We start from the raw sequence: 14044 nt of genomic DNA on the forward strand, positions 1-14044 counted from the left end.
AATGTGCAAAGTGCTGAAAAGAGCTACATGTCGGTGATTATTCACATGATTACATCCGTTGAGTATTTGTTCTGGCCACTTGCTCCCTTTTCTCGCCGTCATGTCATTCCTGTCCGGCTCCGTCTTCTCTCCAGACTTCAGCTCGGCAGACGGCTTTGTTTCTCAATAAGGACATTTTCTCAGCAGGGCCTGATTTCCCGGTGATAAAATGAATTGCCCTTTGGATGTTCCCTTCTCCTCTCCATGGTTGTGGGGGAAATATTTATGTTGAACATTTATGATGCTGCTGCTGAAGAAGACACTGAGGGGAGGAAATCCAGGAGAGGGGCTTTCAATCTCATTTATAGTAGATTTAGTTTGTATCGTGTCTGTGTGTAGTTTTTACTTTGCACAAGGTTGGACAACGAAATTAGAAATAAGACGTCAACTGTGCTTTTAATTCAGAGAGATATGAGCACCACAAAAAAATCATTTTTTTTCCTCAAAGAAACTTTGTCATCAGTTCGGATAAAAATAAGACTCTGAAGTTGAACGAGGAGGACATTAGCAATCAACCGAAGCTTTTGAACTCATCACTCAAGACTTAAATTAGAGGCACAGGCAGCAAAATGAGAGAAGCAGAAATGATTTTTGAGAACAAGTTCTGTTGACAAAGTAATAGGTAATTTCCCCTTTTTTTCTCTCTCTTTTTTTTTTTTTACACTTTTAGTTTTGGTTTACAGTTTATTGCTGCACAGACAACTGGTTTAAATGCACAGAGGCAGTTTGGGGAAGGGTGTTGTACTACTGCTGTTGGGAAATACTTCAACACCTCACCATTACAGTTTATCTTCTAAAAGGAAATTGAGTAAACCCTCTTATCTAATATGATTATACATTCCTGTACTGAGGCTTGTTTTTTACTTTACTCTACCTTGTTGCCCTGTGCATGAGGTTTGACTTTGTAGTAAGTCTGTAAAATGATGTGGGCTGTAATCTCATGATAAACATGATCAAGATTTACTATCGTTACAGCTGTTTGTCCCTTTTCTCCTTCTGTTGTTTCAGCTCAGCAGGGATTTTGTGTTGTCGTGTTTTGTGTTTTGGTCGGCCTTCAGGTAATGATTTGTTTGTTTATTTGTACTCTAATAAATCCCATGTATTTGAGTGTTTTAAGGTGTTTCACACAAGCCTAAACTGTGCATATCTTGAACAAAGATTTTGGTGTAAAATAAAATCCCATTGGTGTATAATCCCAGTTATTTAAATATGATGCATTAAATATTACTTTAAATGTAAGGAGTGACTTTTTGTCACAAGGAAACAACACGTTGGCAAAACATTTGCCAAGTCCCCATCGTGTAGTCACAGCCCCCCTTCGGCCCCCCTCCGTATTATTGAAAGGGGCGGTCTGGAAAGAGTTTAAGCGGATACCGCCGGCGTTTGTGCGCGCCTGCGTGCGTGTGTTTGTGTGTGTCTTTGTAAGAGAAAGAGAGAGAGAGAGAGAGAGAGAGAGAGAGAGACTCTTAATGCACAAGTGTTGTGACCAGGGTGGACCGTTATTGTCAAAGTGTACGGAGCCAAAACAACCGTCAGAGCAACATTTTGCGTGCTAAACTGCAAAACACAGACACATCCAGCCGAAATGGGGAAGGTGGAAGGAGGAATGAAGTGCGTGAAATACCTGCTGTTCGTGTTCAACTTTATATTCTGGGTAAGTGCGTGTTCGCTTTGTGCTTTTTGAGATGCAAGTTGTGCGTAAAGGTAGCTCACACGCACGGAGCAAGTGCAGCAGTGCAGAGCAGCCATTCCTCACAGCTGACCTCCACACCCACGTGTTATTTAAGTTACGATGCTGAGATTGTTTACAGTTTTCGCATTCATGCTCTTTTCGGACTCCTGTGTGTTGTATTTAGTTGCAGACGGCGTGGGTTTACTTACTTACTCACTTACTGTGCGTGGCGCGGAAAGGGTGACAGCTAGAGTGTTTTTTTTCTCTTAGCTCACCGGACTCAAATCAGATTTTCCACAGAGGAAAAACCCGCCCCTTTTTTCCCGGGGAAGCGTGTTTTTGAAAGGAAGACTGAATGAAAAGACAGAGAGAGGGAAGGGATTGAGAGACAGAATGGAAAAGAAGCTCAGTAGTTACGACACAGCTTCATTAACAAACGGTGCAGAGCTGATTGATAAGTTAAAGCCACCCTTGGGGGCAAGATCACCCACCTGCCTCTTCTTCTACTACAGTTGTTAAAAAGCAGCACTTGTCAGAAGGACACAAAAGAGTTACTTTACGCAAGACAAACTGTCAGGTGGATGTGAAAGGTGTGTGTGTGTGTCCTGCATACATGCCCTGCACATGTGTCTTATAAATAAAACCTGACATCCAATTAGAGGAAAAATAGAATTTTCTATAAATACACACACTAATTTCAAGTCTACAAGAAGTTGGTGGATAACCTTTGTGGTTGTATGTGTCCCCCCTGTTCCTACTCCTCAGAGGGGCTGTTCTTTGTGTGTATCTGTGTATGTGTGTGTGCGTGTGTGTGTGTGTGAGAGAGAGAGAGCGAGAGAGAGGGAGAGGGAGCGATTTTCCAACAAGCATCTGTGGAGTGGATCAGGCGCTGAGTGCAGCGTGAATGGATCCATTGTGACAGCGGGACAATAGCATAACTTCAGTCTGCTGCTCCTGCCTGGCTGAGCAGCAGAGCCTGCAGGGACCCTGAACGCAACAGCAGCCCCACCGGACTTCATCATTAAGTTGTCACGTCTCTCACTCAGCAACTGCAAGGGTGTGGCTTTAGCTGGAATTTTATTGGGAGTGTGGATGGACACATGACAGACAGTTGGACAGAAGATGATCGGTGGAAAGAGTGAATGATCAGAGAGAGGAAGGAAGAGAGCGAATGTGACAGGAGGGAAAAGGGTCATTGGGAGATTGAGAGGGATATTCATGTGCGTGTGTGCGCTTCCCGCTCACATGGCAAAAGAGGGACAGTTGGCATGAACTTGACCCAGATAAAGATAGAAAATAGATCCGAATGGGGATGGCGGGATATTCTGTGGGAGCGTGTCAAACAGGAAACTCCTTTTTGGTACCCGAGTTCTGCACATTCCCTGAACTCTTTCACCTACAAATGAACAGTTATCTCTCCCTCTGCTCATTATCAAAGCCCCTCTGCTGATGGTGTAGTGAGGGATGATGAGAGGAGTGTGTGTGATGATAGCCAGTGATGGAGGAGGGGCAGATGTGTTTGCTGTCAAATCCCCCCTAGAGTAAAGCAGGACAGGCTGGTGGCTCTGCTGTTGGAGTGTTGGGTGATGGAGCTGTGGGGCATGCTGACACTTTAACTGCAAAACTGAAGTTGTTTTAACCTGCTGATGGAGCGTGTGATACACTTAGGTAATAACCATCCTCATTTGAGTAAACATGGTCATCAATCAGTGCTTACAAAGTGGCTCTGTGTTTATAAATCTGTCGGACTTCGTGTCACAGCATCATGATGTAGTGACATCCCTGCAGGGCTTCCTGTCAATAATAGAATGCAGGCTTATCTCTTGTATATGTTACACGGATGGTTAAAAATACAAAAGCTTGCAACAGTAAATCAATACCTCGCTGGCTTGTCTGGTCTATATGCGTGCGCTATGGTTCACTGGCTGCCCTATTTAGTCAAATATTAAGCCTGTGAGATAAACAGTGAGGGGTAAACATCGCGGTATGAAGCAGCTTTCCCACAGTGTTCATCGGGCACATGTAGGAACATGTATTGATAGTGTTGTGACTCTCATTAAAGAATTTAGTGAGTTAAAGAAAAATAATAAGTCACTAATGGAAAGCAATGTCTAACCATGTGCAAGGCTCTTCTTGAAAAACAGTTCTCCAGTTGTTAACAACTTTTCCACTGAGTCTGCTGGTCAGTTTTTTTGTATTTAAATTGTATCCAGCTAACACTGCATGCCACATGGAAGAGATTCTTTGTTCTGTTTTATGTTTATTTTCACAAAGTTCAAAAGTTCCTGCCCCTTAAATACAATATATAACTTTATTGAAAAGGTTCCCAGTAAAGGGGTTCTGTCTTAATATGTATCTGGTAAGAGCCTTCTACTTGCGACTAGTGTGATTTGTGGCATCCCCCCCAGGCACCGTCCTGGGTCCCCTGTTGTTTCTGTTGTATACCAGTGATGTTTATGTCTGACCATTTCTGTTGTGGACAATAAAGTTCACGACAAAAAAGATTGATGAATATTTATATATTAAAATAATAAAGAGGTAGCTTTTTCTATTGCAGGACATTTGTTCTCTTTTAAAATTGACACATTTCAAAGGTTGGTAATTCAGGTTCTTTCTGTAACTCTCCACAGCCAATATAGAAAAGATATTACTTGTGACGTACGCCGACCGAAAAATCAATGTGGACACAAAATATCACTCCACTCTTCAGCCTTAAAAAGACACTTGTCTGTGTTGTGGAGGTAGATGTGACCACTACACGCCCCCACTTTTGCCTGTGGCAGAGTACAATGGGATTTACTCCACCCATGACTGTCTCCCTCCTATTTACACTTTCCCTCTGCCCGTCATTTTTAATGTGCGCTTGCATCTGTTTTCCAAACATACGCCAGACAGAGGCCTATTTTTGAAAGCTTGAATCACTCACTAATTACTGCTGGATATGAAGAAGTAATTTACAGTTGTTTTTCTCTCAGACACTTATTTTGTTTTAATTTACATGAAGGCAATTTTTCCCCTCGAAACGGGGAAAGTGAATGATGCCACAGACTGTCTCTGACCAAGACCACAGCTTTGTGTCAGCTCAGTCCCTGTTCTCATGGAAATTCCCCTCACAAAAACACGATTTAACTGCACTGTTTAAAAGTTGGCCTTGCACTGTAAAAGAACCTCAATAAAGCTTCAACGGAGAGATTTCCATCGCTGTCTAGAAACATCCAGACACACAAAATCTTTCATAAGGGGTGAGGACAGAAAAATGTTGAGTTGCTGGTATTCTCACTTTCTTTAAGAGATATTTAGTCCATACAAGACCTCTGTGGGACACATGTCTCTGCACATGATGCTTCTACAGTGTCTGTAGAGAAAGTAAAAAGATGACAGATCCTCTAACGTCTTCTTTCATTCTCTCTTTCGTTGTTCCTGCCTCTTTCCCTCCTTTTGTGCGCCACAGCGCAGGGACACAGTGGGTCTTTGTCCTTTGGGTGAGGTTGGTATAGAGGGGGGGGAAAGAGGAGGCGGGGGGAACACGGAGATAAGTCAGGGGGCGAGCTGGGGGGTGTAGATTTGTGAGGTAGAAAGGCACGGAGAAGGGAGGGGTGCGTCTGGTGTCAGACGGGGTAATGATGGTGGACTAAAGTGGTGGGGGGGGGGGGGGTAAAAAAGGGAGGTATGTAAGCAGGGAGGTTAATGGGACCTTTGGGATCATCAGGCTGATGAGTGCCAGAGTTGAGAATGTACTTAGCGGGAGCTCGCAGTGTGGTATCCATGTATGGACCTAATTTTGAAAAGGCTTTTAAAAGTAGCCGTAATTGTAATGAGGTTTGGTTGAGCTCTGGTACAACCACCTGCTCCTGCATACAGCGCGAACAAAGTCCTTGAGCTTTATATGATTATAGTGCACAGGGACATTTACCAGTCTGAACAAGATGTTACTTAATATCATACTTATACTGTATTATCATGAATATAGTTTTTTATTGCTAATATTAGTCATTTTTTTACTCAATCTATTTTTTGGCATCTGCTATTTTTATTGCTGTTTTTATGTCTGCCTGCCTGAATGTCCGTCTGTCTCTTTCCAACTTTCTCGCGGCTTTTCGCTCACGAGTCTCCAGATTTCTGCTTGTTAATTTGACTTTTTTCCGTCTCATTGGTGGATTAATGTTGGGTAAAAATAAATATGTTGGGTAAATAATATTATACAAGAGCCAGGGGCTAACTTTTGAGTTGAGTGATTTTGCTTTATTTATATATATTTATAAAACATTATTATATTTCTTTCTATTATTATATTCTACTTCCCACACGATTCAGTAGGCAGCAGGCCTCACTTCACACCTCCACCAACACCATGGCACCATCAGGTGTTCAGACAAATACCAGTGTTAAACAGATCCAGAGCTCCTCTCCGCTCTAATCCAGACTGGGTCAGTAAGTCTACATGAACAGCCCTCACTTCACTGTGCTTTATCACTTTGGACCTGCTAATCCTCAAACCCCGAGGGCTCAGCTGTCCCATACATCACCACGCATGACACTAAATCCTCAGTTTGGGAGGAAGCCGCCTTTCCAACACCTGTCCCATTCAGATGCTTTACAACTGAGCTACTGGCTTTACTTCAGACCGGCACTGTAAAATATAACCTGGAGCGGAGGAGGAGAGGAGTGGCGGCAGGGAGGATGAGGATGAAATACAGAGGATGAGGAATGAAAGAGAAATTGCTAAAGCAGAAAAGGGCAGGTTTGGTAAACAAGAGGTCGCAAAGTAAAATTACAACACAAACGTGAAACAGTTTGTTTTTGTCTTAACTTGGCAAACGGGTTTGTTTCTCTGAATACATTTTCCGAACAGAGCTCGAGGACATAGCAACAAACAGTCACGCTAAAAACACTCTAAACTCTCAGATCTAGGACACAGAGACCATGTGACTGTGAAATACTCTCCATTTAGTCAAATCATTTTATTTCCCCGCACACACACACACACATAGAGACTGTGTTGTTGTTTTGATGCTCAGCTCAGAAGGTTTTTAGGCTGGATTATCCTCAGGGGGCGCAGGCTCAGTGATCATTAAAACCTCTCAGTATTGATCTGTCAGTGGAGCGGCCACCACAGACTCCGTCCTTGAAAGCATCTCAGATATCAGGGAAAAAAGAACTAACTTCAAGGTCTTCTGACCTCCTCGGAGAATAGAAGTTTTGCTGTATTCAGTTTGCCTCAGAGCAAGAGCATTGCAGCGAGTGTGATTTGAGTTGATGTATTACTGATGGTGGTTTAGATGAGGGAAAATATGAGCAACAAACAGGAGAGCCTGTTAAAGCTCAAGGTGCCACATTGCTGCCCGCAGCCAAGAGGGTCATTTTATCCCCAATGGGAGGCCTGAAACTGCTGAGAGTTGTTTTAAAGTTACATTTTCATGTGCTCTTTTGCTTTTTAACACACAGCAGATCAATTTATTATGACAATAGAGACAAAATATTTAGTTTTTAGCCTAACTGAATATGATTTAAATTCTGCCTCCTTTGCCCGAGTGCAAAGGGTGGAGGGCCACAAGTGGAAACTCCACGGCACCGTTTGCTTCATTTATGTGGAAAAAATCACATTTATGCAGAGCAAGAGCACAAGCCCTCTGACGGCCTGGAGAACATTCACGGCCATTGTCGTGCTTGAGATGAAAAACAGCGTTGCGTGTGAGATGAATGCTGGAACCAATAAACACCAATGATGTCAGATCTGAAGCAGGATAGAAACGATAAGAACATGCAACAGCATGGAACAACAAAATATCAATAGTTACCGAGTGTGTTTCTCAAAACAAGGACTGTCTGTGCAATTTTAATGATTATGGTAGACTGTGAAATATAAGCATGAGTGAAGGCCAAATTGTCACATCAGTCGTATTACAAGTCATGCTGTCTTTTCTCTCTACAGTTGATGGGATCCTTCGTTCTAGCCGTGGGACTGTGGCTGCGTTTTGACCCAGAAACTGTGTCTCTGCTCAATGGTGACAAGGCACCAGACACTTTCTTCATTGGTGAGTACCAAAACACATGTCAGCTGACCTCAGCAGTTGAGTCTTCACCGATGTCGCAAAAACATTTTTTTTATCTTAAAGTTGTAATCTCGAAGATCTCAGTTTCGTTCTCTTTGGCGGTACATATGGCGATAAATGGTAACTGCGGGAGCACACTTTCCAGATATGTAGAACAGTGTTGCACGTGTGACGTCCTCGGTTGGCTCCGGTTGTAACTCTTGATTTTCCTCCGACGCTTTCCTTTGTAGACTGTTCTTTTCTTTTTCTTTGGATTTTCACTTATTTTTGAAGTTGTATCTGTAGTCACTAACTGGGCGCCAGTTGTGATTTTATCCGCAAAAGACGCACCACACACCCAATCCAATAGAGAGTGACTTAATAGACATTTATTTAAATAAAAATCTTTGAGATTATTACTTTAAAACACCTGCAAAACGTTGTCTTTGTTGCAGAGAAACCGTTCTAAACTCATCATAGAGAGTTCAGTTTTATTTTGAAGTTTCATCAGTTCCACTTTTCGTACCACCTGGAAATCAGAACACCATGTTCCTCTTATCTCGGTCGTTCTGAGGCTTCACGGGGTGCTGAAAAAAAGCTAATTGACATGTTACAAATTATTTTGCCTTCCAATTTTCAAGTGAAACAACAGGCTTCCCTCCATGCAAACACACATAATACACTCTGCAGAAGTGCACGGAAATAGCTACAGAATTTGTGTTCTGTGGAAAAGTGTTCAGGGTTTTTTTTTTTTTTCGATCATTAGGTATGTGTGTGCGCCTTCAAACCGGATATGAGTGTGAATAACAGCAAAATACTTCAGTACACTGAGCGTAAATGCACAAGGGAAACCACAGGGCTGCTAACCACCCTCCGCTCACTCAATCACCCTGCCCAAATGGAAAGAGAGACGAGAGGGTGGGGAGGACTTAATGTGGACTTATATGGAAGATGAGACATCACATGAAATCAGTCTCTGCCCTCAGTAATCTAAATGTTAGTCTTCAAACAGGCTCCAGACTAAACTGTCCTCCCTCTGATTGGTACTTGAGTTGCTTCTGTTAACTGACAGGGGTGTGTAATGGTAGGCAAGTGTTGCATGTTTTCCTACAACAGCTATTTCATCACTTCTTTCTGGGCATGTCTAGAGGGTAACCAAAGGTTTGTGAAACTGTCACATGCTGTATGTGTAACGCAGGATTATGAGCCAGGAAGGGAGCTGGTCAGGAATGAATGAGCAAAACTCCGGACTGTTACCCAGGAGACTTGCATCTATTTTAGCCCAAACTATGATCTTTTCCCAAACAGGTCGTTTTTGTGACCAAATCTTACCAAAAGTTAACATTTAGTTTGGTTAGGTGCTGGTTAAGTTAAGAATAAAATAATATGCCAAAGGTGACTGTTGGTTTGACACACAGGACACAAACAGTGATCTCCTGGGTGTAAGAGAAAGAGCAAGTGTGCATGTGCAAATCTAGGTTTACCATTTCTAGCTTTCCCTCTGTGTGTGAAGTAAGACTCAGCTGTCCATGTGGTTTGCCCCTGGACTGGTGGCTTCTGTCAGGTCCTCGGAGAGATTAGAGCCACACATGGCTTTGACAGTGAGAGTTTTGTCCCCACAGATACAGCAGAAGGTGCTCAACAGTTGCTATGCCTCGTACCTATTGCGTCAAGCCCACACAAAACTACTCTCTTTTTTTTTTAGTTCACACAACCACAGATAAAGAGCAAAAGGAAAACCAGAGCAGTGGAACATTTGACACCTTACGCAACTCATAACGTCAAAAAGAAAAGACTCAATTATTGTGTCACATCAAGTCTTTCCGTCTTCCTCTTTCACTCCCACCTGAGCCCACATCACCGGGGGGCTGCTGCATCCTCTCTCGCTCTATCCTCTGCAGAGATGTCGCCTCGCAACAGGCCCCACCTGCACGATTTCACTGGAGGAGGGAGCCAGTCTGTTGTTGAATTCCTCCCTGCAGACCTAAACATGATGTACCTTTCGTAATTAGATGCTTAACAGGAGAGCAGAGCGTCTAGGAGGACTTGCAGGATTCTTCTTAGAGTCCCACCTAAATCATGCTACCGCTAACAAAGCTAGCTACATCGCATCTCATTTGCGCCTAAACAAAATCTGATGTGCCGCCTTTTACTTAACTGAATACAGAAGACATCTGAAATGTTAATGGAAGTGTATGAGCTCTGTTTGGCAGCCTATAGACTGTGACTGTTTCAGCTTACATTTGCAGATATATGCTGCCCCCTGCTGCTGACTGTGTAAACTAGCTGATAAATCAACCAAGATAAGCACATTAAATGCACTTTCTTCATAATTATGTTGATGGATTGATATATATGGAAAATGTTTGCCAAAAATGTTGCATTTTAGTGGTAACTTTCTCTCCTCCTGTTCCTCCAGGCGTGTACATCCTGATAGGTGCTGGCAGTCTGGTGATGTTGGTGGGCTTCTTTGGCTGCTGTGGAGCTGTTCGGGAATCTCAGTGCCTGCTGGGTTCAGTGAGTAAAAATAAATACATGAGTGAGACTGAACTTTTGAAAAAAATAGGCATATATTTTAACTCTATCCTATTTACATAACTTCTTGTCATCTGTGTTTTTCCAGTTCTTTGCCTGCCTGCTGATCATCTTTGGTGCCGAGGTAGCAGCAGGGGTGTTTGGATTCTTAAACAAAGACAGGGTACATTTATTATTTTACAGCTTGAGTCGTGAAATGAGTGTGATTCATCCAAGTGGCTCCGCGTCATTCACTCGTGTCCTCTCTCACATAGATTATCGAAGACGTCCAGAACTTCTACACAACGACCTACAATGAGAACAATAATAGCACGTTGATCATGTCATACCAGAAAGTAGTAAGTAAATCTTTCTTCCAAAACCAGAAAAAAATTGCAAGTTAAAAGCTATTTGTGTTTACATGTGCTTCCTGTTTTTATCTTCCCGCTTTCAGCTGAACTGTTGTGGGACCAAAGTGAGCCCCTGCACTGATCCCAAAACAGATACCAAGGTAAGATCCGACACCAGCTCCAAAATAAGGACGGCAATAAATGTCTGCCCCTTTCCTTTTCAAATAAATGAGTCCTAACTTCTATTGTCTTTGGTGTGCAGGACTGTGAAACAGGCATCAAGGACTTCTTCAACAGTAAGCTCTACATCATCGGGTACGTGGGCATCGGCATTGCAGGAGTCATGGTAAGTCACGATCTGAGATGAGTCTAAAACACACACAAATGCATTCTTCTTTAGGGAATGTTTTTATTTATGTTTTTTTCTTTCAACAGATTATTGGTATGATCTTCAGTATGGTGCTCTGTTGTGCCATTCGCAACAGCAGGGAGGTCATCTAAGCTCGATCGCTGACTTCTACCAATCACAGCTCCCCAAAGACTGTGCAGCCTTCAGGTCAAATGTCATCCTTTGTCCATCATCCACTCTGGGACCCAGGAAATAGACCGTGTTCAAAATATTTCTTTTTCTACTATGGTGCTCCACCCAGCTGTCCTGGCCTGATCTGATCATTATTTTTTACAGACTTTGTGTTTCATTTATTTTTAATCATGGCGCTCCATCTTTTACCACATTTTAATAAGACTTAGATCATTCGCTGGGAACTGTATAATATCTGATGTTGGCCTGACAATCAGTCAAATCAGTTTTTTCCTCATGGCCGTTTGACAACCACTACAAATTTGAACCCACATACTGACGCAGAAGTGTCAATGCTTTCTCACACAGCCTTGACACTGACCCCGGGGCTGTGGGAAACTTTAGCCCGAGAGAGCAATCCAAGGTGAAAGCAGCTGAGTTTGCATATCTGTGCGCAGAAAGGAACACACACACACACACACACACACACACACACACACATGAACGCGCACAGACACACAAGCACAGCAATGTTGTGTCACACGAGACCACAGCCTTAAAAAAGGTTTTCTGGAATCGAAGGGAATCCTGATTGGTGGAGTCAAAGGAGGGTGTCAAGAGAGGGAATGGCCAGTAAATGTTTCGAGAGCGCAGCCCAAGCACTCCACCGTCACACATACAGTAGACACACTTTAGAGTAGAAACTGTACAATCAAAACTCTCTTACGGGATTAGTTTGATATGTTTGGAAAAAGCCAATTGGCCTTCTTTATGTGAGTTACTTGATAGCACTCTCATGTCAAAATTAGCTTAGCTTAGCACAAGGCTAGAAACAACCAGCCTGTCATTGCTCACAGGAAACACTAGGGTAATGGTGAACTAGTTTTGAAACCTTCTGACAATTTACACCCGATTTTGTTCCATTTGGACAGAGACAGGCTAGCTGTTTCCCTCTATTTGGTCTTTATGCTAAGCTATGCTAAGCTAACAGGGCTGCTAGCTGTAACTTACAATACAATGCAAGTATGGTATCAATCTTCTCAGCTAACTCTCATGAATAAGCATGTTTCCCAATATGTTGAACTATTTCAAACAACTTAAACATTTTATCTTTTGGTCAATGTGCAACAATGAATACTTAGAATTTAGCAAATTATGCTGTTTGTTATTTACTTAATAACAGAAATTGATAGAAAAGCAGCCTGCTTTTAGAAATAGTCAGCAAAAATCTAAAGCGTACATGATTTGTCATAAAGGAGTTAAACATGCAGACATCCTGGTAAGCTTTGAGACAAAATAACTTTGAAAATGACTAAATAATTTCTTCCCTCTTTCTGTAATATACTTCACATGCTCTCTTATGTAAGAGAGTGCCCCCCAGTCTGTTGACTGTGTGTTAAGAATATCATGCAGACGTGTGTCGATGCTAAATATAAACCAGCCGGTCAACTGAGAACAGGCACTGAGGCTGTGAAAATCAGTCATCCACACCGGGGCTTTGAACTTCTTCCCACTTCCATCTTATTTCCCTCTCTGTGCCTTAAAGTACACCGCTCACAACTTACAAAAACCAGAAACAACCCCTGTTTTACTCTCTGCCATAACTTTCCCAGCCTGGACTCACCTCCATTTAGTCCAGGTTCAATCAGGCCACTGTTAATGTTTCTTCCTGGTGTCAGGATTTTGGTATGTAAATATGTGTGAGTTTTCTTGTAGTTGTACATTATTTTGTAGCTGATGTGATACTATTTAAACACGCTGTGTGTAGACAGAGGCTTTAGTAGTTGTACAGTGTTATAGTCATGACAGTGCTTGCCATAGTCAAAGCAAATCCACACAACTAAAACAGCTCCTTTTACGTGCCTTTCTTTGATAACAAGCTCTTTCGGAACCACAGGCTGTCTGAACATAGCACGAGATATTTGGAAAAGTTGTGCATAAGTTTGTAGAGTTGGACTGCGTTTAATTGTCACACACATCAGACGAGTAATTGCTGTTTGTTTGTTTTAAAGTGTCGCACTCGACTGTGTCGTCTCTGCCAAGAGAGCTGACGAGGTGAAAGCAAAGATTTCTCTGCCAGATATTTCAAAAGTCTCTTGTGCTGGAGACTTAACACAATTATCTTAATGTTGTTTATCTCCGAGATATATGGAGCAAAAGTCTGTTTTCTTTTACATGTAAGTGTATCGAGGCACGAGTAAGGCGACGTCAACAAATTCGTTATCAATGAGGCTGTTAGGATGACAGTAGGCAGTGTTTACTCTGACGAGTAAAAATAAGATAAACTGGGAACATTTTAGTGCAACCAAATCCACAAAGCTGTTGTTCTCTCCCTCAGTTATATTTGTTTGTGCAAATCTGGAGATGTAAAGTACTGTGCACGGAAAAAGACACTCTGTACACAGTCGAGCCTTTTTGTAATTGATTGTGTGTTAATTTATTTGAATACCATTCCAGGCTTCTCAGGAAGATAGGTGTTTAATAAGTTTAATAAAGGTTAAAGTTTTACACCGTTTGTTGTGTTGTTTTTCATTCCAGAGGTTTACATTCTGATATTTTCAAAGTGATTCCCAAACTGTGGGGCGCGCCAATTTTGTGTAAGGTAAAGGTCAGCCAGGTAAACGTAAGGCTGATGATGAATCTTTACCAAACGTTACAGCTACTAACCCAAAGACAAGGGAATATGACGAGTCATATCTCTCCCTCAGCTTCACCTGTACAAGGCTGGGTAATGAAGAGAGACCACAGTGTGCCTCTAAGTATTAGCGTCTGATAGCATGAAGCCGAACAAGTTAAGATGTCACATCCTGCACACAAAGATAAGCATGTTGATTTTTTCAGATAAAAGTACAGTGAGGGGTAGGGGGGCTTAAAAGTATTTTCATCTACCTGCAGAAAAAGTTTAGGAACCACTGTC

The 14044-nt window shown here is 42.3% G+C and overlaps 1 protein-coding gene across 1 annotated transcript; it reads left to right on the forward strand.

The window, feature by feature from the left end:
* Positions 1-1536: 1536 nt before the first annotated feature.
* On the forward strand, positions 1537-13635 carry LOC138590279 (CD9 antigen-like). The gene is made up of 8 exons (XM_069660891.1): positions 1537-1693; positions 7644-7746; positions 10163-10260; positions 10367-10441; positions 10533-10616; positions 10712-10768; positions 10870-10953; positions 11043-13635. The coding sequence occupies exons 1-8, from the start codon at positions 1625-1627 to the stop codon at positions 11106-11108; spliced, it is 636 nt and encodes a 211-aa protein (XP_069516992.1). The 5' UTR covers positions 1537-1624; the 3' UTR covers positions 11109-13635.
* The last annotated feature ends 409 nt before the right edge of the window (positions 13636-14044 follow it).

Source organism: Semicossyphus pulcher, unplaced genomic scaffold (genome assembly GCF_022749685.1).
Source record: "Semicossyphus pulcher isolate SPU_LCO1_2020_fin unplaced genomic scaffold, fSemPul1.0.p SCAF_13, whole genome shotgun sequence".
Taxonomy (NCBI): Eukaryota; Metazoa; Chordata; class Actinopteri; order Labriformes; family Labridae; genus Semicossyphus; species Semicossyphus pulcher.